This window comes from Epinephelus fuscoguttatus, linkage group LG12 (genome assembly GCF_011397635.1).
Source record: "Epinephelus fuscoguttatus linkage group LG12, E.fuscoguttatus.final_Chr_v1".
NCBI classification, from domain to species: Eukaryota; Metazoa; Chordata; class Actinopteri; order Perciformes; family Serranidae; genus Epinephelus; species Epinephelus fuscoguttatus.
Genome location: NC_064763.1, coordinates 15321188 through 15345579, shown reverse-complemented (window position 1 = coordinate 15345579; position 24392 = coordinate 15321188). Strand labels below are relative to the sequence as shown.

Here is a 24392-nt window from a genome sequence, read left to right as displayed (position 1 = left end):
CATATGCAGTGGGATGGCTGCAGCGAGTGACAGCTCACCTCGATGTGGATGCCATCCTTGGGTTTCTTGCGGTAGAACAGGCCTTTGATGTCAAAGTTTGGGCAGCGTGTGTCCTTATGAACTGGTGAACGAACCCTCTCTCCTTCACAGGTGATGATCACGTACGGATCTACAGCTGAAGGGAGAAAAGCCTGTAAATCAGTGCTGATAACAGACACTTTGATTACTCTGTCTACATCACATTATGTGCACTGATTAAGTGAAGAGTTTATTTCCAAATTATCATAGTGTATGATTATTTTCATTATCAGTTATTCCCCGGGTCGTAATATCAAAAAAGTTAATGCACACTACAAAGTCTTAGTGACAGGTTTGTAGGATCAAAACCTCCTGTTTGAAAAGAAAACCACACCTTACAGACTCACAATAGGGCAGTTAAAAGAATGCATTTCTTTTACAAGTAGTGGTAGTGCTAGTAGTATTTTGTTCATGATTGTATTTGTACTTTTACATAACTAGAAGATCAGAGTACTACTTCCATCTCTGCTGCTCTCTCAGAAAAAGAATCTCAACATTGAAGCCACTGTGTGGAGGATGTGAGAATTTCTGACTGTGGCTCCACCCGGTGGACGCAGCAGCAGTCACCACAAGGATCAGATCAACAGATAAAGAATGAAAAGGCCGACAACACCACTGATTTTTCACAGGGGATTGTCTTATTTCAAAGTTGTGACATGAAAATAATTTGACAGGAACTATAAAGACATAAAAGATCTTCACATAGTGGCTTTAAAGGTGAGTGAGATGTAGACGTTACAGGTTTCTACACACGGTGTACGATCTTTAAGGGGTGCGGACTGTGTACTACAGACTAGAACTAAATGAGGGACTACAGTTTCAGCAGATGGTGCTGTGGTACCTCGTGCTTTGCTCAGAAGTCTTTCCTTACTGGGATTGAGGCAGTGAAGCTCTGTGGGTGTTCACAGGAGTTTACAGAGCTTTACAATACAGGAACAAGATCATCAACATTGCAAAAACATGCAACGTGTGTGTGTAGTGGTCCTACCTCCGTTGGAGTCCTGTCCCTGCAGACCCTCAGCATTCAGAACATGGACCTGAGTGACCAGCTGAGGGTAGCCACACATCCCTGTCCAACATGTCTGAGGAGGCTCGTCCAGAGTCAGCTCCCTGGGAAAGAAAGGGTGACTGTTACAAAACTTTTAAGGCCACCTGGACTTAACATTAAGATATTACATTTGTTTTCAGGCACTTCCAACCTGTTTTCTTGAACAAAAGAGAGCAAAATCAAAATGCAGTAACACAAACTCGACATAATTTCATGTCCTGAGAGCTGAAATGAGAACAAAACTTTGTGAAACACTCTTCTGGGAAATGAAGTCAGAGGGCAGCAGCACTAACAGCTGTGCATGCAGCTAGCAAAAAAGCGGCAGTTGTGCAATGGCTCCATATTTAAAGGCAATCTTCACAACTTTCAAGTCTGCCGTAAAGCAAGAGTCTGCTGCCTTTGGAGATTTGAAACAGTTTTCTCTTGTAATCATTCCTTCAAGAGATCCTTTTTTAATGTGATCAGGAATGAAATCCACACTCCTTTTGCTATTGAAAAAATATTCCAAAGTTTATTTGAAGCAGCTGTTGAGCTGTGAGCAGCAGCTTCCCCTCTCTCATGATCATGAGCAGGGAAATAATATCAATGATTCAATGAATACAAATGCTGCTGATTTCTTCATGTGGCCCTGACATGTAAACTATTTTGATTCAGTAAATATCTGCTGTCAGTCAGTCTGGCGAAGGCAGTTTGGCCGGCCTTTGTCTTCTCAGCTCCTCGGGACGCTAAATGCAGGTCGGAGCTGGTGTGGATTTAAACCTACTGTCTGGGTGGTGACATTAGTAATGCCACTAATCACAATGCGTGGCAAAATACAACGATATCCGGGACGTAACAAAATTCTCCATGAGAATGAGAGAAAGAAAAATGTTGTGCAACACTTTTTTTTTCTGTTGAAAATGCATCATGTGTGTTGAGCGACAGTCATCAAAAGTGTCGTATGCCCAAGCATCATTAAAGCTTTAGACAAATCAAGAGGTTATCTTTCCAAAGTAAGTCTTGCTTGCATTGTATGTGGTTCTAGTTGTTACAAGTTCTTGTAGTTTTAATGGCTCACAGGTGGCCAAAAGGCTGATTTTCAAATGTTGCCACATGTTAATTTAGTGATTAAAACAACAATCAAACACACAACATGCAAAATTAGAACCAGAGAAAGCAAAATATGAACAGCTCAACAGAATACAAAGCTTCGAGGTGAAATGCCGAAAACATACCAGGCAGCAGTGAAGTTTGGTTCTCCACAACAATGACAGTGTGCAGCTGCAACACGTGTTCATGTTTCAGATGGGAAGAAATTCTTTGTTTCATAGGTCAATATGTCACAGGAGTTACAGGACTCTGCTTACTGATTGGCTGCAGGGTAATTTCTGGCAGCAGACCTCTGCTAAAAGTTAAACTACCCCAAAAAGAAAACTATATACTATTTTAGTATAGTTGTAGTAAATGAAAATTGATAATATTTATATGTACAGTCTCTAATATTTCAGCTCCTCGTTTTGTCAACAAAAATAAAGAGAGATTTTAGTTAAGATTTTTTTTTTTTTTAAACTACATTTCTACATTTTAGTCTCGTCTTTTTTTTTATCAACAATACAGAATGATGTCAGTACCATCTGGTCATTGTCTCGGCTTAGTCTTTGGTTGACGAACGTATTAAGTCATAGCGTGCATTAACGAAATTACCACTGATTACATTACAGAGGACAGAGGTAAAACCAAAGCGATGCAAACACAGACAAAAAACAAATGAGAGCAGACAGGGCAGACGTGCAGTGACTTGGTATGACGGCAGGTCTGGTTGCTTTTTAGCCAAGTTTTAAGATAATTTGCAAAGTAACAGTACGAGTCACTATGTCGTACACTCAATGGAAGAACGTTCCAAAACTGGGAAGTTCTAACTGTAAAGCACTGGGAAAATTTGCCAGTTCATGAAAGACAAGCCGTCAGCACAATATTTTATATTACTGACATAAGTAAATGCTTTCCATGAACATCTGACTTTGTTGTGACTTGTTGAAATGCAACCTACAAGTCTATCTACTGGACTTAATGCATTTTATTGGGCTAAAATGGCTGTAAAATATTGACTTGTCCACTCAGCAGGCTAGCTAGCTACCACGTCTGCTAAAATAAAACTTTAGTGGACTGTGGAGAACCAGCTTTAATGACTGACCATAACATACATATTGTATTATGCTCCTTTTCAGACAATCAATGTTATAGGCATAAAAGAGAGCCACCAGTACGTCTATTCTTCAATGCTGAGTCAACGTTAACATTTTGAACTCTGCAATAGAAATGGTCTGCTACTGCCTGTATTGGATTTTTGCTTATGGTGATGTCATTTCTTGGAGTATCTTTAAATGCTACATACTGTATCCTTTAAATCTGTACAACCTCAGCTAAAAGATTATGTAAGTCAATAAACCAAAGTAGTTAATAAAAGTATTGAAATTGTGTCAATTTCCATCAGATTTTTCAAAATAAAAACACAAAACATACCGAACAAAAAGATTTTGAGATGTAAAAACATAAACAAAGTATCTCTTAACACTCCATAAGATCTCTGGACTATACTATTTTGAGATATGCTCACTTTCATGAGCAGAGTGTGATGATGGATTCATCATTTCATCATTCATCATCTGGCGCAACCATGCATTTTTGCATCACATGTAACGTTGTGCAATGATGTCATTATAAGTGTACAGCGTAATGATACGGTAGACAGAAACTTAAGTTTTCTGCTGCAAAAAGAATGACTATTCTAGTTATTGTGACGGGAGGAACAGGAACCTTCGCTTTCTGCTGCCAAAAAATTAAAGCTCTATCTATTATAGTTTTTATCCTAGATCAATATAGATATAAGCCAGGATTTTCGAAACAGCGATCCACTGGCCATCATGGGATTTATCAGCATTATTACCGCAGAATACCACCTTTGTATGGCACGTAATGTAAGGTCATGACATGATGATAGGGAAGACAGATGCCTTAGCTTTCTGCTGCTGCAAAAAAAAATCTAGCTATTATGGTTCTTATTTTAGATCTATATAAAACAGAAAAATCCAAACATTGTCTGTTTTTAAAGGGTTAACTTCAGTTACATACACAGTGTGCACAGTACAGATGGCCCTACAGTATGTGATTTTATCATGGCATGAACTTCTGGTGGACACCACTCTAAAGTTTCTTTAGATGTAGATTCAGGAAATTCAAAATGTGTTCAGTGGTAAGATATCAGATTTACTTGCAGTCTGAAGGCACATCAGTGAAGACACGGAGCAGGAAGTCACCCTGCTGCCCGGGGTCAAAGGTGGTGGGAATGATGACGTAACGGCCCTCCTTCAGCTCCTTCCTGAGGAAGACGCAGCGCGAGTTGATGTAGATGGAGCCCGCTACTTTCTGCTGGGCTGAGTGCATACGGTACTTACGGTTTAGCTCCACCTGCAGGATGAGAAGATGTTACAGCAGAAATTTGCTGGCTTGAGGTGTTCACTAGTTTATTAACTGTTCAGGTTTTGTGGAGACGTGTGAGTATTTGTGCGTCTCTACCCGGTGGATATCAAAGCCGATGGCGAGGTTTTCCCCTTTGCCCTCTTTGGGTGTGGCTCTCTTTTCTTTTTGCTGTAAGCAAATCAGCACCTCGTCCTCCACTTTCTTCACATCAAACACATACTGGAAAGAGAGAGGGGGGCACGTTATCACACTGGCCACACATTTCTCTAACACACACACACACACACACACACAAACACACTGTGTCTTGAGTAAACCATGCTAATATTTCTTCACAAACACTACCTCCACTGACCTGGGGATTCTGCAGGAAGGTGGCCTTGTGATTGATGCAGCCACCGGACCGGTTGCGCAGGGGGTCCTGGCGGTGGACCCAGGAGCCTCTCATCACCTCCTCCTCCCAGGTTTTGTGGATGCTCAGGTAGGAGGTGTTGATGAGGCGGCACAGGATCAGGTCAGTGAAGTACTGGCAGAAGTCGTCAAATGTCATCCTGCATGAGGGCAGGAAAAGGAGAGGAGAGAGGAGAGAAGAGACCGGAGAGAGTGGATACCAACTAGAGGGAAAAGCTTGAAAGAAGAAGACCTTTAACAGGTTCACAAATAGAGGAAATGAAATGAAATCAGGAACAAAGAAAAGGGTTTCGTGTTAAAGGGAGACTGGGATTACTGGTGCTGACATGGAATGAGATTAAATGATGACTGATATGGGTTTCTGAAAAACGGCAACTACATAACTTTTGCTGATACTGTCAAAATCAATATTTGACCAATTTCATGTAAAAACCAGAACTGTGTTTATGTTAGTGTGGACAAGCCTCTCTAAAGGAACACAGGATGCTACTGTCAGGAGCCGTTTAGCTTAGCTTCGCACAAAGATTGGAAACAAGAGGAAACAGCTGGCCTAGTTCTGCTAAAAGGCAACAAAATTCACCCCTAAACTTTACTATCATGTCAAAATCTGGGATAGATAGTTTAATTTTGGCATCATTGGGCAAAATCCCATAAAAAACTGTGAGCATATTATAATTTAGATGGTCTAAGAGAAAACGAAATCCTTTTGACTGTGTTCTCAGGCTTAAGAAAAGTTTAGCCCATGAGGGGAAATTTTGGCCAATCACAGGTCATTTCAGAGAGAGGGCATTCCCATTGGCTGTTCTACAAATGCAGACATGTGTCTGCACGTTCCTTCAGATGGGGAAAGACTGATTCAATGGGAAGGAAACCTGCAGAGAAAGCCGCTATTCCAGCATTAGCAACAAAACACGTGTCAATATCGGTAAAGCGTTTCAGAGATGGAGAGAAAATGTTGTTAATAGTTTAGCCTTCTGCAACTTCAGGTTCACATTTATGTAGCTAAACCTAGCTTGAGCCCTAAATCACAGTGTGTCCTCTGCCTCACTCTCCACCATTACAGACCACCTCATTGGGAATAGAGCAGACAGAAGCTCTGGAAAGACCTCCTGTCAGTGGCTGCAACAACAGGAATCAAGCCAGTGCAAACCCTAGCCCCAACTCCCGGCTGGATCAGCAAACTTTCTGTTGCTGCTGTTACACAAGTAAGCGCCAGTGCTGCCATTGTCCACCAGCCCGCTGTGATACCCGGCACTCTGGGGTTTGCTAAGGCTAGCTAGCAAGTTCTTGTCTCATTTGTATTCTCATCAACAGAAAAAGAGAGAGCAGGGAGAGGAAGGGCTGAGTGAATGCACCAAGGGCAACTCAACAATGAAATGAGATTAAATGAATCAATGTGTGAGAAACACTGGGTTTCTTTCTGAAGTGCCATTTTTGGATTTTTTTTTCTTGCCTTCTCCAGATGTCTGCCTACCCCAGCTTTACATAAATCACTGCACATGGCCAAGGCAAATAACCCTCCAATAAACTGCAAATTATTGTTTTTACACTTTAGATTTTGTATGGATTAAACAACATACTTATTCATTCATTCATTCATTCATTCATTCATTCATTCATTCATTCATTTTCTGTAGCCGCTCATCCTGCTGGGGGTCGCAGGGGGGCTGGAGCCTATCCCAGCTGACATTGGGTGAGAGACGAGGTACACCCTGGACAGGTCACCAGACTATCACTGACACATAGAGACAGACAACTATTCACACTCACATTCACGCCTACGGACAATTTAGAGTCACCAATTAACCTGCATGTCTTTGGACTGTGGGAGGAAGCTGGAGTACCTGGAGAAAACCCACACTGACACGGGGAGAACATGCAACCACACAGAAGAACTCCCCCGCCTTGGAGTTCTCTTGCTGTGAGGCAACAATGCTAACCACTGTACCACCGTGCCAAGATATAACATACTAATTAGTGAGCTTTAGGGGTGCTGGTAGCCAGATTTCATTACCTCTGGATAACGTAAGGCTGGCTGTTTCCCTCTGTCTTTGTGCTAAGCTAAGCTAACTGGCTGGCTGAAGCTTTATTATTATCTTCTTGTCACACTCTCAGCAAGTAAAAGCATATTTCCTTAAACGTTAAGGGATTGCTTTAATAGCACAATTAGCCCAAATTATCACAGCAGCATCAGCTGAAGTAAGGACTTCCCACAAACTCTCAGGGCAGCATTAATAAATTAGACAGTGGATATGCAATCATTCAAAAACATTTTTATACTATGCCAGCACCACCTGAATAAATGAGTCTAAGATAAAGGAACAATAAAATAAACTGTTAGTACATTTATGGTTCTCACCAGAACTCTCCGTCGTCCTGCACAGTGACACCCAGCTTTTCTCTCTCGCTCTTGCTCACCTTGTTCCACTCCTCCGAACTGCAGCAAGCAAAGACATGAGAGCAAACACACACACACCGGGCAGAAGAACAGCAATCAATCTGACAAATCTGAGCTACAAGACGACAAACAAGTGAGGAATGAATTATTCAAAACACTTTGCAGGATTAGTAGGATATTAATATATATCAATAGTGGGAAACACTTGGCTGCAAATGTTTTAATCATCATAATAATTGTGACTTTAAATGATCAGTAACTGTAACAAGTTCAGATGTATAAATGATGTATGTGTCTACCCCTCAGGGGCACTATTATGTTAAAGAGCCAGTTGAATATGTGTATTTGTTACAGTGAATCATACCGAAACATCAAGGTCCATTCTGTATTCACTGCTCCAGGGAAACAGGGCTTTTTACAGGATGTATTAGCTCTGTGTTTATGTCTCTCTGTTTATGAGTCACTGACAAGTGTCCATGTCTCAACAGTCTGTCAGACTCCATTTACAGTAACAGATTTTTCTTTTTTTTTCATCAAACCATGAATAAATTATTTAGCGAAGAGCGAGCGAGTGATTGAGAAAGACGAGAGATGACTCGCGTCTCTTTAATAACATCTTTCTCTCTTGCGGCCCTATCAATAATTCAGGCTCCATTATGATCCTGCTTTACCACCTCCCCTGTTTGTTTCACTGAGTCTGGCAGCTCAACAATTCAAAGACGGAGAGATGTCGAGGGAGCAGCTTTATCTCAGCATTACCTATTCCCCTATGAAGTGCAGGAGAAACGTAAAGCTGGAATGAAACACTCTTTTCTAGGGAGAAATAACAGCTTTGTCCACTTGATTGAATGGCCTCTTGTGGGAACCAGTCATTTTGATTTGATTTGAAGGGTTAGTAAGCTCAATTCCTGTGTTGGGACGGTCGCAGGAAAATTATTCTGAGCTGCAGTGCACTGTTTGATATTGTTCTCTGCAAACAAGCGACACTCCAACAGGGCCGAATTCAGTCATTCATCTTTGCTCTGTGGCCCATTAGCTTGATTGCATCTCCATTTTTCATTGTCTACACGATATTCTCCCCATTGTGGAGCTTTCTTGGCTACATTGCGGGCATTTTACATCCTGTTTGTCTTTGTCCAGTCATTTGTTGTTTGCTCATTCATCACATGCAATCTCTCAGACACCAGTGTGTCAAGTTTTGAGGGACGAAAGGGACCAAATTTGTGGAATTGGTTAAATTGGCACAGGTCACAACAAGGTGATGTATAAGAAGGACAAAGACAACATTTGTGTTGTTTTGGAAATGTCTGACTCACCTAAATTATCATGCCGAATCAGGACAGATGGATGTAGACGGATCAACGAGACACAGATAAGATTTGATTAGCTGCAGTAGTTCATCCATGCCTGTAGGTGGCAGTGTTGTGATTTACCTGTCGCTCCAGGGGCCGCTCCACTCCTTCTCTCCCCAGGGGTTCCTCATGCGGATCATGTGCAGCTTCTCTGATTTGAAGAAGGCCAGCAGTCCGTGACCTAGCCGCACTTTCCGTACATCTGTCACGGCGTAGGCATGGCCTTTGACCAAGCCACAGTCCAGTCGAGCCTCCATATCCTCCACCGTGGTCGCCTGGAAAACAGCAAAACAGGTTGGGAACAGATGCTTCTGTGCACCTCGATAAATGTGTAAAGCAGGAGGCTGGCACAGTTCCCTGGGAAACTACACACAGGTAGGTGTTTGGTGAGAGGAACACAGGGACACAGCTCTGCTTTTGTGTTTGTCTGAGAACAGAAAATAGAGATTTTTGTTCCCTTATTACAAACAGTAGAGACATGACAGGAAACCAAAGAGAGAGAGGAGTAACAAAGGTCCCCGGCTGGACTCGACCCAGGGATGCTGTGGTTCATTCGCAACATCCTTACTCATAAGCCATGAGGGTGCACCTCATTGCTTCTATCGTACAGCTGTTGCATGAAACTTAAATGAATAATTTTTATCATAAGTAGCCATTATTTCTACTGATTATTATAACACTGTATTCACTAAAGCAATTGCTGGGATCTGAGGACTATGTTTGGGCAACTGGACAAAAGCATCGGCTATTGGCGATTGGCTGAATACATTACTAGCGTTTTTTTATTATTGTTGTCATTTTACTTTGCTAATTTGACGGTCTACCTTTGAAAAACGAGTGAGCTGCTGCTCACCAGACAGTGAGAGACCGCAGGGAAAAACAGCACATGTTGACATCTAAGTCTGTGAATTAAGGATTATTCGCCCAAACCAGAGATGGGGACTGTTTTAATGATAAGTTGCCAAGAAGGTTTTGGTGAGTTTCACTTTGAAGTGTGTTTTATAATGAGTTAACAAGGCAGTTAAGTTAGCCTTTGTTCAGTGAACAAGAGAAAGCTGAAATCAGAAGGTGTACAATTGTATTTTTCTGTTTATAAGTAAATTGGTGCACAAATATTTCCTTTCTGACATTTTCTGAATTTATTTTGTTTATTTATTGGGCTGAAAAAGCTCAGATGCCAATTGTTGGGCTGAGAGAGGCCGGTTGGAACATTTCAACCTAAAACTAACCTAACCTAAAACTTTGAAAATTCACAACAAACAAAATGTAGCCCCAATACTGAAGAAACTTTTGTACATTTAAACCTATTGCAAATTATTAAGTCCATCACTCTGTTTTTTTCAAAAACTGTAAAACTTCTAAAACCTATCTCCTCCCACAATTTTTGCTCAATTGACACCAAACTTGCTACAGAGCATCTTGAGATTGTCCTCCACAAATTGTCCTCACGGATTTTTGATTTATCAAAAATATAGCCTACAGTGCATCAAGATGTTTGACTGTAAACAGTACTGTAAACATATACTTGCAAATTCTTGCTAAATAAGTTTTCAATGTACAAGAAAAAAAATTAACAAAATTTTGGAGTCATGGTAGATAATGTGTGGCAAATATCAGAATTTTATATCAAAAGCTGAATTTTTGACAGCATTTTGAATTCTGTCCTCATGTAAACCATTGCTGTCAATGGGAATAGAGCATCTTTACACATCAGGTTTTCACTTATGGAGTAAATCAATCATTGTTAAAAAAACAAAAACAAATTAACAACATCTCCATGCTGTCTAGCTGCAATATGTGTATTTTCAGATTTTTGTCTAAATTTATGACAGCAGTTTGAAATCTGCCTTGACAGCTGCTGTCATCCTGGTGGCTGGCCTAGTCAATTTGTGAAGCCACAGATGAGATGTCACTTGCTAATTGGCTCAGTCAGATAAAAGATTCTCCTTGGTGTCAGAGGTTGTGAGTTCAAGCCTCAACTGATGCAAAATGTACATTATAATGGCATTGTTGTCTTCCTATTCTGCCTCTTGTTGCTCAGAATTGCCTAAAATTGCCCAGCCCTGACGACTGCTGCGCAACAGCTATAATTTCATTTACTTTCACGTGCAAATTCCCTCAGTCGACTGGTAGTGAGCCATTTTGACTGTGCTGACCTTTGAGGAAGCTATCATAGCTGACTAGCTGTGTTGCACCATCCAGTTTTATTCAAGGGAAGTCTAAACTGCTCCACAAAAAACATGTAGTTTTCAGACAAACATGTCTTTTCAATAAACTTACTGTCCCACTAGCTTCCTTAGTATCTTGCCTATTTACACATCCAGCACACAAGTAATGAGCTGACAGGGCAAAAACTCGAAAGGCCATAACACACCAGCGGTAAATGCCATGCATCAAAAAATAATCCCCTATTATTTTCAATATGCAACTCCACACTAGTGGCAGCAAGATGCACATTGGTGCTCCTGGACACGCGGCCCGCAGCACTTTCTACTGCTGTCCCATTTCCAGCCTCGCTGCCCCCAGGCTTAAATGCACTTTTCCCCAATTGTGGGACATAAAAGCTCCTGTAGCAGCTCTTTTTCTCTGTTCCTATGACAGCTAGACACCTCTGCTAACCATCGATGAAAAGAGAATTCTGGTTCAGTTGCTGTGTCTCGTGTGTGACAAAGAATGGATGAGGAGAGACTCATTGTTAAGGTCGAGAAATATCTCGAGCTGAACGACCCACGATCCCATCATTATAAAGACAAAGCCTAAAAGATATTGCCAGGCGAGTCATAGCTCTCGAGATCAATTCTTCTGGTGAGAAATCAAGTTTATTCATGGGCTCTGGGCTTGTGCCGGTTTGAAAATTTTCCAACCATTGATTTAAAGCCAAATATCTAACCAAACCGATATATCGAATTATATACCTAATTTTACCACTGGGGGTCGCATTTGAGCTATTTTTTCCAATAAAAGCACATTATATGTGTAATGCGCTTCCACCACTAGGTGGCGATAATGCTGTATTAACCGCCAATACACACAAGGTTACACAAGAAGAAGAAGAAGCAGAAGCAGTCCGCAGAGCCTCTGAGGCAAACTAAACAAAACACTTGTAGGCTCCTCCACTTCATTTAAAAACATACATAAACCATATTAAGTTGTCATAATGCATGTTACAATGCAAGATAAGTTGAATATAGTCCCTTGACACGCCACTGATGTGCTGATGTGTAAAGCCCCCCCCCCCGGTTTATCCGGTTAATTAAACTGGGTGGAGCTCTCAAACCGGACCAAACCGGTTAAACCGGAAATCAGCACAAGCCTAATGGGCTCTCCAAACTAGAGCTTAGATTGGGCAAAAAATCCAGCCTGACCCCACCCGAGCCCGTGCATGTTCTGTCCGAACCCGACCCAGCCCGTCCCTTTAACTGTAACTACGAGCCAGAGCCCAGTTTAAACCTGACCTTTTTTTTAAGGATACAAACGTGGACACTGAAGTGTCGAGGTCCCCGTCGTTTTGCTGTCATATACCAGCATCGTGCTGCACTTGGTACACTTGACGAAGCCGACACACACGTTGTCATTGTCAAAAACTCCCATGCGCGTGGCCAGTGGCGCTGTCAAGGTGCCCTTAACGGCACTTATCCCCCCCCCAGGTGTTCCATAGCCTAGGTTTATTATGAGGAGCCCGACCCCTCCAAAATTACGGGCTCGAGCAGAGAATCTAAGCTCTACTCCACACATGATTTTAAACTAATGCATGGGTGGTGGAAGTACAGATCTGCAGTGTGATGAGTGTTTACTAGGGGCAGCACCAGTGTGTCGTCAGCTTCAGAGAGCTGCAGAATGGGGCCACGCTTTACTGAAGACATGACAGTATATGCAACCCTTTTCATGTCACATTATGTTATCACTTGCTTCACTGTTGCGTCCAAAATATTGATTTGTAAGATTTAGTTTTGCTTTGTGACCACTTTTTTTTTTAAAAGTCTTTTCGCTAAGAGAGACTACCCCATTGCTCGTGCACAGATCAAAGTTGTGTGGGACAGTTGGTGCTTCCATCCTAAGTGCTTTTTGTTGTTGTTGTCTGGGAAACACACACTGGAAGATTTTCAATAACAGTGAAGATGTGACACTTTCAAATTTGAGCAAAGCACCGTCTGTGAATCAAAAGCTTTGGATGGTAAGAGGGAAAGAGGGAGAGAGTCATTAGAAAACGTTATCAGAAAATTGGTTCTTCGATCCAGTAATTATGTGTTCAGTGTACTTGGCTTTTTTTCGTGAGACACTGCAAAATTTCATAGACTACTATCCTTGCATCGACTGAGAGCCTGATTAATATGACAAACAGACAGTTGCATGGACAGACAGGACAAATAGATAGAATACTTAATGGAGTTTTAAAACAATGGTTTGCCTGAATAGGAGGAATGAGAAGTCCACTGCTCCTTAAAGGACAACTTCGATATTTTTCAACCTTGGCCCTATTTCCCCATGTGTATGTGTGCATATGATTCATGGGTACGACTCATTCTAAAATTGGTTCAGTATTGAGGGAGGCAGATGCAACCGGAGCCGCGAAATGAGCTAAAACGGTAACGGGGGCAAATGCGTCCTGTATAAGTTTGCGCATTAAAAGTACTTATTTTCGCCACTGACCGGTTCAGATCGCCAGTGCTATGAGTGGAGTCAGCTGTCAGTCAGTGTTGGAGCAGAGAGGGGGAGGGCTGCCCCGCTGGGTACTGTAAGTGAGTATGTGTGTATAATACAACATGCTATCTACAGAGATAACACTGGTGATCTGAACCGGTCAGTGGCAAAAAAAAAAAAGCACTTTTATACAGGACGCATTTGCCTCTGTTACCATTTTAGCTCGTTTCGCACCTCAATACTGAACCAATTTTAGAACGAGTGGTATCCATGAATCATACGCACACATACACATGGGGAAATAGAGCCCAGGTTGAAAAATACCGAAGTTGTCCTTTAAAGACCAGCTGATGGAGTCATGATGGCCTGACAATCTTTGTTTAAAGTCCCGAAACGTCAAAAGCTGGGTATATACTCTTACAGGAGCGACTTCCAGTTGTTCTTTTTACTGAGCCAGTGTTATGTGTCAGAGCTTCCGCTTTCTTAGAGATTTTGTGGTAATAAATTATGTGCTTAAAGGTGAAGTGTGAAAGATTTGTGGGAATTTGATGGCAGATAGAGTTAAAGTTTTTTGTGTCGCTGTAGGACACCAGATGTTCTTGAGCTGTTAAAATGCTGTCCTTACCTATTCTTGCTTTGGCATCTGCATCCATAACTCCCTGTCAGTGCTACTCTCCAAGAAGGTAAAGGATTCTACATCAGAACCAGGGGTGCTTAAAACAGTTCTTCCCACTTCTTAATCTACTAATTATCTTTGGATCCCCTTTAGATCAGATGTGTCTTTTTTGAAATGAATTTATGCACATCAGGTTTGAGTAGTTTTTTCACTGGAAGGAAGATGCTAAGATCACGGAGCAACCATGCCTGTCTCTCCCTTTCAGTCCAGCCTGTTTTGTCCAAGAAAGATGAAAATGAAATGAGAGCAATAGCAGGGCAGCACTTGGATTCCCTGATCCATGAATCAGAAACTCAGTAAACTCAGGGTCTCCCAGAGGATAGGCGTAAAATTCAAGCATCCCCAGAATAACAACTTATGATTGAGAAATACATGCTACAGTAACAACAATGGATAAGGATGGAAAATGCATATTTGTACGGTACTGGTTATATTCTCTGAGCTCTCATTACGCTCGCGGTTGAACAATAGACCCTCCAGTGTAAAAACTCATGCATATAAAAGAGCCATATCATTTAAAAATTGAACTGCGCCTGATTCTGAATCACAATGAAGGATTGTGAATTAGTTGTTGCTGGAGCAGGACGTCGGGGAATAAGATTGGCATGAGACAGAGGACCCAGAAATGGAATTCATAAGACAGCATACACTTGTTTTCTTAACAGGGATTTTTCTGCCTCGAATCCTGAAGCATTATTCATCAAGCTCTATTAGAAACACATGAAAAAAACATGAAACTGAAACTCTGATATATGAAAACCTTTTCGAGACACTTAGATCTACCAGGACTCTGGCATTGGAACATGTACCCAGGCTTTGTGTAAATATTTTGGAAAGGAAAAGGCATGCGAAATATTGTGAAAATAGACAGAAATGCGAATCATTTGTGTGTACCTCACGTAATCTCAAACAAATTACTGCACCACTTTGAAGAGCCTTTGAAAAGTTGCAGAAAGAATTTATGCAGAGATTTGGCACTAAAGAAGGCTGATATCTTTGCCGTGAGACACAGGCAGCCAGCATCTCCACCAAGTCAGTCACAAAAGGCAGAAAGGTTTTCATCCCTGGATTTTAAAATCACAGCAGAAAATGCTCTAATTATTAAAGGGCTCTGGAGCACAAAGGGTCAGCTTTGGTGAATCAGACAATTTTCAGAGAACAGGTATTATAATGCTGCTAAAAAAGTGAAGGGCGAGCACTTTCTTTGTTTGTTAGAGTGCTGAAATGTTGCGCAGACGGATGAACTGTAAGAACTTTGGTAATCCTCTGACTTTTCGGTCGGACTTTTGGGGTTTTTCACCAAATACCTGCAATAGTTCAACTTTTGGAACGCAGCAGCGCACACTGCATGTCATATGATGAGGAAAAACCAATCACAGCTGGTGGATATATTTCCCTTCTTCTATAAATATCAGTTGGTGGTTAATGTGGAGGAGAGGTTGATCATTTTAGTCCAGGGCTACTATTTTTGGCTAAATAACACTTACAAAACAACGCCTGGAAGAAGATCAGCTCTGCACTCAGGATTTCTGATAAGTAGGCTATGATAAGGGGCTGGTTATGGTCGCTTGGCAACCTCAGATGCACCTACCTCCTCGTCCTTTGAAGATGGCACAGAGTAGGCACAAAAGGCATGTGTACTACCTCCACATGTATGGTACTATGCAGGATTTTCCTAAAACACAATGTATTAACTCATACAGAAGAAATCTCTCTGGATGTACTCAACTGTATTTTCTTAAAATTGCCTAATTTAATTTGCTTTATTTTACTGTGTTCCAGACCTCCTTGTGCACAGCGGCAGGTGAGGTCAGACCTAAAAAGGGTTAGGTGCCAGACAGAGGAAGCTACGAAAACCTAGAGGACACAGTGCTGACAGAAACGCGAATATACTGAGGAAAACGCCAAGTGGAGTGAATCTAGAGTTGGCTTTCACTTTCACTGGCCATACTGTCTACAAACAGTAGCCAACATTTCCTGCATAGCATGCCTTTTATTAAAGCCTCACAAAGACATTAATGTGACAGCGGACTCGTGAGCATGCAACACATTCGTCAATGTGTTTGTCACATACATGTGGCTGAGCTGATCCTTAAAAAGCAATGAATAAGACCAGGCAAACAAAATATCTTCAATCTGAACACTAGGGCTTAGTACCAAACATAGTGCTTGTCCCAGCTAAATTCATCTGGGCGAGAACGCCGGGATAAGACAAGAGGCTGACCGCGAAGCACCCCAACACCTGGTAGTCAGCCATGGAGCTCCTAGACTGGCAATGGTGCTCCGCAGAGCTGCTGCGTTCAACTTCAGACAGGAGGCAGAACACCCCAAAGCCAGGAAGCCAGCCACAGAGCTTCGCAGCCATCCCATTGGCTTCCAGGGTGATAGCCAAAACTATCACTGCAACACTGATTTGCTGCAATATTTTCAGCATCTGGTCCATTTTCTTTTCTATATTATTTTGGTAATAGCCTAGTATCACTGCTAGACGGTCAGATACACACAAATACAGAGACACAAGCAGACAGACAGAGACAGAAGATTATCTCTACAGTCCCTTTCACACTGCCTCTTCAACGAACTAATTTCACGCCATTATGCTCCCTCACTGTTTAGTGTAAAAGGTACAATCCTGGAATGGGGAACAGAGTTGTCTCGCTGTTGAGATGGCATCAGAAGTAGTAACAGCGCCAAAACAAGGTCTGTATAAACGGTAGAGCCAGCGGGAGGGGATCATAGACAGTACGGGTGTGACATGTTGATGACCTGTTATGCGTGTGACGTAGCGCAGGAGAATGAAGTAGCTGTTAGCAGCTAACTCAAACTGTTTGGTTCTGTGTAACATTGCAGAGGCAGCATAAAGAAGGGACTTCATAGCCTCCCTTTAGTGTGATTTTTGTGTAAACAGGGTTAAAATGTGATTAGAAAAGAGCAGAGGAGCAAAATTGCATTTTAGTATACTGCATCACCCCTGCAGCTTGTTCAAAAGTTAGATTTTTATTATTTCAGAAGCGGTAAAGTACCAAAAAAATGTTCCGTTGGGTACTGGTACAGAATGACAGGTATCAGAATCTGTACAAATTGGCACAGTGCCCAACCCTAATGAACGCTGACCAAGCCCTACTACAGAATAGATGAACCAAGATCTTCTACACAAAAGTGAATAAAACATAGTTTCATAGACTTTTCACTGACTTCAGTTGTTTCACCAGCCACACATTTTTCCCTCTGGGGCTTGTAACTGCAAAGAACTTACTTGAATACTCTTTGGGAAATGGGAATAGCTAACCGTAGCCACCGTGAAAAATAAAGGTGTTTTTCTCATTCTGTTGCAGTTGTGCAATGGTTGACGCACTTCCTTTGTGCTGTAAACTGAGCTTTCATTTTCCCAGGGGATCGTACCCAGTAGCACAAAGAATTGCATAGTGAAAGCAAGGCTTATAGGGAACCGATCTAAATGCTGATGGTGTCATTATTCTACAGCCAATATGTTGTGCAATCAATATTTATTTTATAATGATAAGTTAAAGCTGAAAACTGGTCAATTTGCCCTTTTAAGAAAAAGAAAACTACAATGAATCTCAGCCTCAGCAGTATAGTATGATCTAAAAAACGAGGTGTTGTTATCTGAGCGTGCATTGCAGCTGTTAGCTCACCCTGATGGAGCAGCTGATGAGACCGTCTCTGTTGTGGACTTTGAGAACTCTTTCAAACAGCTGGTTACGGGCCACCTCGTCTGTTGCCATCTGACCCTCCAGCAGGTCCACAGGCTCCGAAACACCACCTGTGAAATCCACCAGTGCATCTGCGGTGTTTCCCCCGTCCAAAGCCTCGTAGCAGCCATAAACCCTGACACGAAGAGAAGGAGAGTTGAGCTATATCTATTACAGCTTCAACGATTAGTCAAGAAAGTAATATCGCCAATAAGGTTAAAGGACATTCTCCTTACAGGTATATCTACCCAAAATGTGTTGTTTTGTTTATCATCCAATCTTTTCATTTTAATTAATTTTTTCAATTGATTTAATTTAATTTTAACACATATGCTACAAGTGTAGTGATGCTACAACTAAAGGTATTACAACTCTTCAAGACATTAATGGGGCAACCACTGCTCTTGATTTCCAAGAACTTGTCTCTCAATACATTGATAAACACACTCTTTTCTTCTACTTCAGAATAAGGTCAGCCTGTAAAGCCCACAGGGTTCCCTGGGGGTCAGATTTATAACACCATCCTATTTTAAGTTGAATACAGAATGCTCCAAGACAGATAGTGTCATACATCTATGATAAATCAAATTCCCAAAAATACATGTATACATCAGGGATGAAAGCGTGGGATAGGGATATATCTAATTTGGGACAAGACTTAAACTGGGATGCAATTTGGGACAATGTCGCTGGTGCCTCAAGAAACCCAAATCACCAGTATATACATATATATATATATATTTGAAATTTTGTCATACAGCATATCTAATGCTGAGAATAAGGTGTCAAAGGGAACTGGTACCTGACCCTGATTGCTCATTTTGCCTCCACAGAACCACGGGCTCTTTTATACATGTTGTATGGGAATGTCCATGGATTTTGGCAGAAGGTTATAAGTACATGATAACTGAAGTATTCACCGGCTTCAGAGCTTGGACATTTCTTAAGTGGAACTATCATCAGTAGGAGTCAATGATGCTTGTCCAAACACAATTTTAACGTGGACAAGTTTGATATCTAATTTAAAGGATCTTCTATCTAATTAAGGACGCTCTGTCCGTGTAGGTATGGTGGAAATGAAAAGGGATGTGGAGATGAAGGTGGCTGTGTGAAGCTGGGTTAAACATTAAAGTGTAATCAGTTTATGTTGCAATAAAAAGTAAGTGATAAAAGTAAAATTAATCTGCAACCATTTTTACTGTCAATTAATTATTCTTATCTTTGGGATTCAGACCATTTAGATCTTTAATGACATAACCTTGAAGTCTGGAAAAGTTGGATGGACATTTTTCACTATTTCCTGCCACTTTATGGACAAAATTATTAATCACTTAATCAGGAAAATAATCTGCAGTTCAATGGCTAATGAAAATAATTATTAGAAGCCTTAAAACGACAGCGCTATTTACTGGATTACAACTTAGTATGTTGACTTTGTATAAGCATGAGAGGAGTTATAAATGCTGTTTAGTTTAAGTTGTGATTTAATTCATGTAGGCAAAACTTTAAAATAATTAAATCCAGTACTGTGTTTGTAAGTGTTCCTTCTCTAAAACTGGATCTGTATATTTGTTGGCACTGATACTAACTTGGCATAGGCCTTCTCCACCAGGGCACTCCAGAACTCGTTACTGTCGTTGGAGTGGCAGTAGACCAGCTGGTTGTCCACCGTCGGTAGCCGGTCGTCAATCACCACATCCACCCACTCACCAAAGCGCCAGAAGCGGAAGTGGAAAATTCCGGCATACGAGTCTGGCTTCTCTGTATCCCACTCCTGCTCCTTCCAGTCGGGAATGACCTGGAGGAGAGGGAAGAGGTGGCAGAGGAGGAAGAGAATGGAGGAAGAGGGCAGGTAAGCCAAACAAACAGGCGGTGGTCCATGGAGCATAAATAATGTCAAGGTGGAGTGGGCTGCCAGAGTGAGACAGCGTACCCTCATGTCTGCTGATGCATTTAGGATTAGGGGACAAATTTATCACCTTGGCTCTCTCAGTCATAAATCCAGCTGTAATAGGACATGGGTGAGAGGTAATAACTGTAGTGTGTGTGTGTGTGTGTGTGTGTGTGTGTGTGTGTGTGTGTGTGTGTGTTTCAGCTGCCTGCATTTGCTGTGGTCCAGTGAAAGCCATACAACCCAGCCTCCATTTTGTGAACTGTAGTTATTATATTGACTACATGCAAACAACAAATAACATATTCACAGAAAATTTCAAAACACACACACATAGGTATCAGAAAAAGACCGACTGCTGAGAAAAAGCAGAATACAGAGCAGCACAGAGCATGATGTGCAGTCAAACACACAGCTGAACAAATAATAATACTCATTTACCTTTTTAAAAATAAAACGCATTTAGAGTTTGTATAGTCATGTCCTTCTGTTGTGGGACAGAAAATGTGTATACTCTCTGTTATCTAAAGAAAGCCTAAATGTCTGATAGCTATGCTAGCTTAATCAGATTAAGAAGCTATAGCATGTGACCCCTCGTAACAGGCAGTGGCCTTCACCGATTTCTTATGTCTGTAACGTCTAAGGTCTATACAAATAGTGCTGTGATTGGTCCTTGCCACCATCTTGGAAAATCCCTCCCAGAGATCCCTCCACTTTGCTGGTTGGGCCAGCAAATCCGGACCACATCCAGTCCACATACTGCTTGACTTGTTCCCCGTTCATTTAGTTAACATAGTCTGTTCTTACCGCAGCTTGTCTTTATTACATTTAACTGCTAACTTAAAGGGACAGTTCACCCTTTAATGAAACATACATATTCTTCCTCTGACCTGTAGTGATATTTATCAGTCTAGATTGTTTTGGTGTGAGTTGCTGAGTGTTGGGAGATATCAGCCGTAAAGATATCTGCCATGTCTCCAATATAATAGAACTAGATGGCACTGGGCTTGTGATGCTCAAAACGCCAAATAAATAAATTTGAAAAACTCAACAGCAATGTCTCTTTACAGATATCATGACCCAGTTACTCAAGATAATCCACAGACCTTATTGTGAGCAGTTTCATGTAGGGACTATTTTCCCTCTACCGATCTACCAAACAACTTATGTAAGCATAATGAAAAATTATGTATTTTTGGTTTTGGGTTGAACCTTCACTTTAAACACGGACCCCTATTACTTCAATCCGTCAATCATTTTCTTGGTTTTTGGATTCTTCACTCACCGGAAGCAGTTTTTCTTCATGAATTCAACGTAACACGGGCCAGCAATTGATATGCAAATGATCATTCTGGGGGTTGTGCGACACTTGGACTAGGCAAGTTTAAAAAGTGTTCGCGTACTGTTTTTACATACCACTGTGCACTTAAAGGATAACTTCAGTATTTTTCAACCTGGGCTCTATTTCCCCATGTGTATGTGTGCGTATGATTCATGGGTACCACTCGTTCTAAAATTGGTTCAGTATTGAGGTGCGAAACGAGCTAAAACGGTAACGGGGGGAAATGCGTCCCGTATAAAAGTGCTTTTTTTCCGCCACTGACCGGTTCAGATCGCCAGTGCTATCTCTGTAAATAGCATATTGTAGCGGCCCTGGGGCAGTGTTGAGTGTGAATGAGTGGAGTCAGCTGTCAGTCAGTGTTGGAGCAGAGAGGGGGATGGCGGCCCCGCTGGGTACTGTAAGTGAGTATGTGTGTATGAAGTGTGTGTGTTACGCTAGAAGAGTCAGAGTTTGGGACGGAGTCTTTTACGTGCTACCCCCTGGAGTGTTACCGGAGTTTTTGGAGTGCTCAAATAAACGGGCCTTTTTCCCGAACGCAAGAACAGGATGTCGCGCAACACCCCGTAAGTTACAGCTTTCATAGGCTGCCTTTGTCGGACGGCGAGATGCTGAAGTTGTGGCTAGTTGTGCTACAAATGGATGCTAACACTCCTGTCCAGACACTGCGCCTTGCAGACCATCGGGTCTGCAGTGCTGACTTCTCCCAAGATGACGACTGCCAGCCGAAGAAGAGAAGACATCCAATCCCGAAACACCTCTTCCTCAAGAAAACGGCTGTCCCACGAGTAGAGAGAGCTACAGACACAGTGGAGCAAAGCTTGTGACATCACACACCCCAGAGATAAGGGAAAGGCTAAGTTAGTATGCTATTTACAGAGATAGCACTGGCGATCTGAACCGGTCAGTGGCGAAAAAAGCACTTTTAATGCGCAAACTTATACGGGACGCATTTGCCCGTTACCGTTTTAGCTTGTTTTGCGGCTCTGGTTGCATCTGCCTCCCTCAATATTGAACCAATTTTAGAACAAGTTGTAGCCATGAATCATACACACACATACACATGGGGAAATAGGGCTCAGGTTGAAAAATACCGAAGTTGTCCTTTAACATAGGATTGAAGTGTTTAGCATGCCAGGTGTAGGTGTTTTGTTATTCTTATATTGTCAGTTGACTGCAGAATAGTCAGACTCTTTTTGTTTGCGTTTAGAGTGTAAGACTGTGGGGAAATATGTTGCTTTTAAGTTGTTAGTTAGTTATTTATTGTAACAAAAGTGAGACAAACTGAGTTTAGCAACAAATAAGGGCAACAACAAATATCAATAAATAACTGACTTTGCCAGAATACATGGGTCGTTACATTTCTTATATTTATTTAGACGACAGGTAGTGCACATTTGGTTTATTAGAGCTTTTTTCTTTAAAAACAGCTGCTAGAAGCAAAAGTATATTTTCCATTATGTTGTGATGTGATTGCATTTTAAAATTCTACATTTCTACGATCCCACTGTGACTCAGTGTCATAACAGAGCACCCAGCCTAGAGGCGACCTGCAAAAGGGCACCTACGAGACCTCTACCAGTAGGAATATGGCATGCAACAAAAACTGTAAATGATGCAGTGAGCGACACCACATGTGAATTAAGTGACAGTGTTCCAGCGGGTGTCCTTGGAGATGTCAAGGTGCGCTAACTGAACAGCAGTTCCTGTCAAACCTCTCTACAGGAGGTGACACTGTGCTGATGGGGAGAATCTGGCCTCTCCAGAGGACCGGCTCTGTAAAGCAGCAACAGCTCCTTTAAAACCAGGAGGAGGGGGGTCAGGGAAAAAAACAAAGCACTGCACCACAGAAACCTCAGAGTCATTTTGTAATCCTTCGGGAGGCAATCTCTCTTGCACTCCACCCTGCTATTGCTTACTCCCTGACTCTGCACTGTGGATAGTACGAGAGCGAAGGCTCTATCTATCTCAGCTTTCATCTGGGCCAAGTGTCGCTATGCAGCAACTGAACTCTGGTAGGTAAGTGACCTGACGACTGACCAGAAACACAAGCAGAAGGCACCTTGGCTTCCCCCGCTGTCTATCAATACACACACCATGGGGAATAAAGAGGCTTTCCCCTCACTCCTTCTTCCTCCTCCTCAACTGATAATGTCCAGCTCTGACATAAAAAGACCTAATTTACTCTTACAGATCTGTTTTGATGTTTAGATTCATGCTGACTTCATGACTGACTTCCACTTCAGGTATCAGAGTAAAGGGTTTGTAGCCAAGCAAAAACCAGGACATACAAATGAGTAACTAACAGAACTAAGCACAGTTCCCTGAGGGCACACCCTGTGCTTGGGTTGCAGATGTCATTAGATCTTGTTGCCTAGCACTTCTGCTCATGTGTACCTCTGTGTAAGACCCGCCCTCTCCTATCGATGCTACACAGATGTGAACACATGCACTCCGCAAAAGCCTGCAGGCGGGAGCACAGAGTAAGAGTTACTGGACACAGAGACAGTGAAGAAGCTTAGTCTCGACGTAGCTGCCAATCTAATCCAGCCTTGCAGTTGGTATCGACCTGTCAGCCTGCTGCAGTGTGCCGTCCAAGCATGTCTACAGAGTTGGAGCTGCCCTTCCGGCCGGACACCCAGCTGACAGAGGTGATGCGCCTGCGGGTTCAGTCTCTGCAGCAGCGAGGCCAGAAGAGGCAGGACGGTGAACGCCTGCTGCTGCCCAACGAGGCCGTGTATCGACTGGACTTCTCCAAACAGTCCCTCCGATTCTCACGGTGGACGGTGCGGCTGGCCCAGGTGGGACGCCTCACCATTACGGCCACCTCGCAGCTCTGGACACCTGACCTCACCAACCTGATGACACGTCAGCTGCTGGAGCCCGCTGGGGTTTTCTGGAGGGTGGTAGGTGATGCTAGCAACGCCCCCATCCAGTGCTACGAGGCTGATGCACATGAGTTTGGCGAGAGGATCGCTGAGCTTGCTAAGGTAAGGAAGGTGATGTACTTCCTGTTTGCGTTTGCAGAAGGCTGCAGCCCTGAGACTGTCGACTGCTCCATCACCTTCACAGTGGATAGTTGAGACTTCAAAAAATTGGAGACATACTCGCTTCAAACTCTTCTTCTGTGCTTGTGTGTGTTTAGTTGAAGAAGTTAATTTAAGGTTAAACCTGCATTTTATTTGTATGGATGGCTGCAGCATATGACATCATCTGACAACCTGTAAGGACAAGACTGCTCTCCATTCCTCTTTTCCTCCTTTTGCAACAGAACTCATTTACAAAACTTGCTTGTTACTGAACCTGTTGATCATAAGTGCCTTTGTATCCTTTGATGTTTGGCAAAAATACGACCAAATACAAATAAATCAAATGAATCAAAAGGG

General features: G+C 42.2%; 2 protein-coding genes across 2 annotated transcripts in view; one reads left to right on the top strand and one right to left on the bottom strand.

The window, feature by feature from the left end:
• capn5b (calpain 5b) overlaps window positions 1-24392 on the bottom strand; it is a 74641-nt gene that overhangs the window by 10642 nt on the left and 39607 nt on the right. The window contains exons 4-12 of the mRNA XM_049591259.1: window positions 19366-19574; window positions 17720-17912; window positions 8828-9021; window positions 7356-7433; window positions 4941-5136; window positions 4682-4804; window positions 4377-4573; window positions 1067-1188; window positions 39-175 (exon numbers count right to left, since the gene is read on the bottom strand). Of these exons, the coding sequence (XP_049447216.1) occupies window positions 39-175; window positions 1067-1188; window positions 4377-4573; window positions 4682-4804; window positions 4941-5136; window positions 7356-7433; window positions 8828-9021; window positions 17720-17912; window positions 19366-19574 (1449 nt within the window). The remainder of the gene's footprint in view (window positions 1-38; window positions 176-1066; window positions 1189-4376; window positions 4574-4681; window positions 4805-4940; window positions 5137-7355; window positions 7434-8827; window positions 9022-17719; window positions 17913-19365; window positions 19575-24392) is intronic.
• ompb (olfactory marker protein b) lies at window positions 23513-24089 on the top strand. Its single transcript, XM_049591277.1, has one exon. It carries the CDS (start codon window positions 23607-23609, stop codon window positions 24087-24089), a length of 483 nt encoding a protein of 160 aa, XP_049447234.1. The 5' UTR covers window positions 23513-23606.

What these genes read in the sequence shown, in the direction of transcription:
- ompb (XM_049591277.1), top strand. Translation starts at nt 23,607, where the DNA reads ATGTCTACAGAGTTGGAGCTGCCCTTCCGGCCGGACACCCAGCTGACA.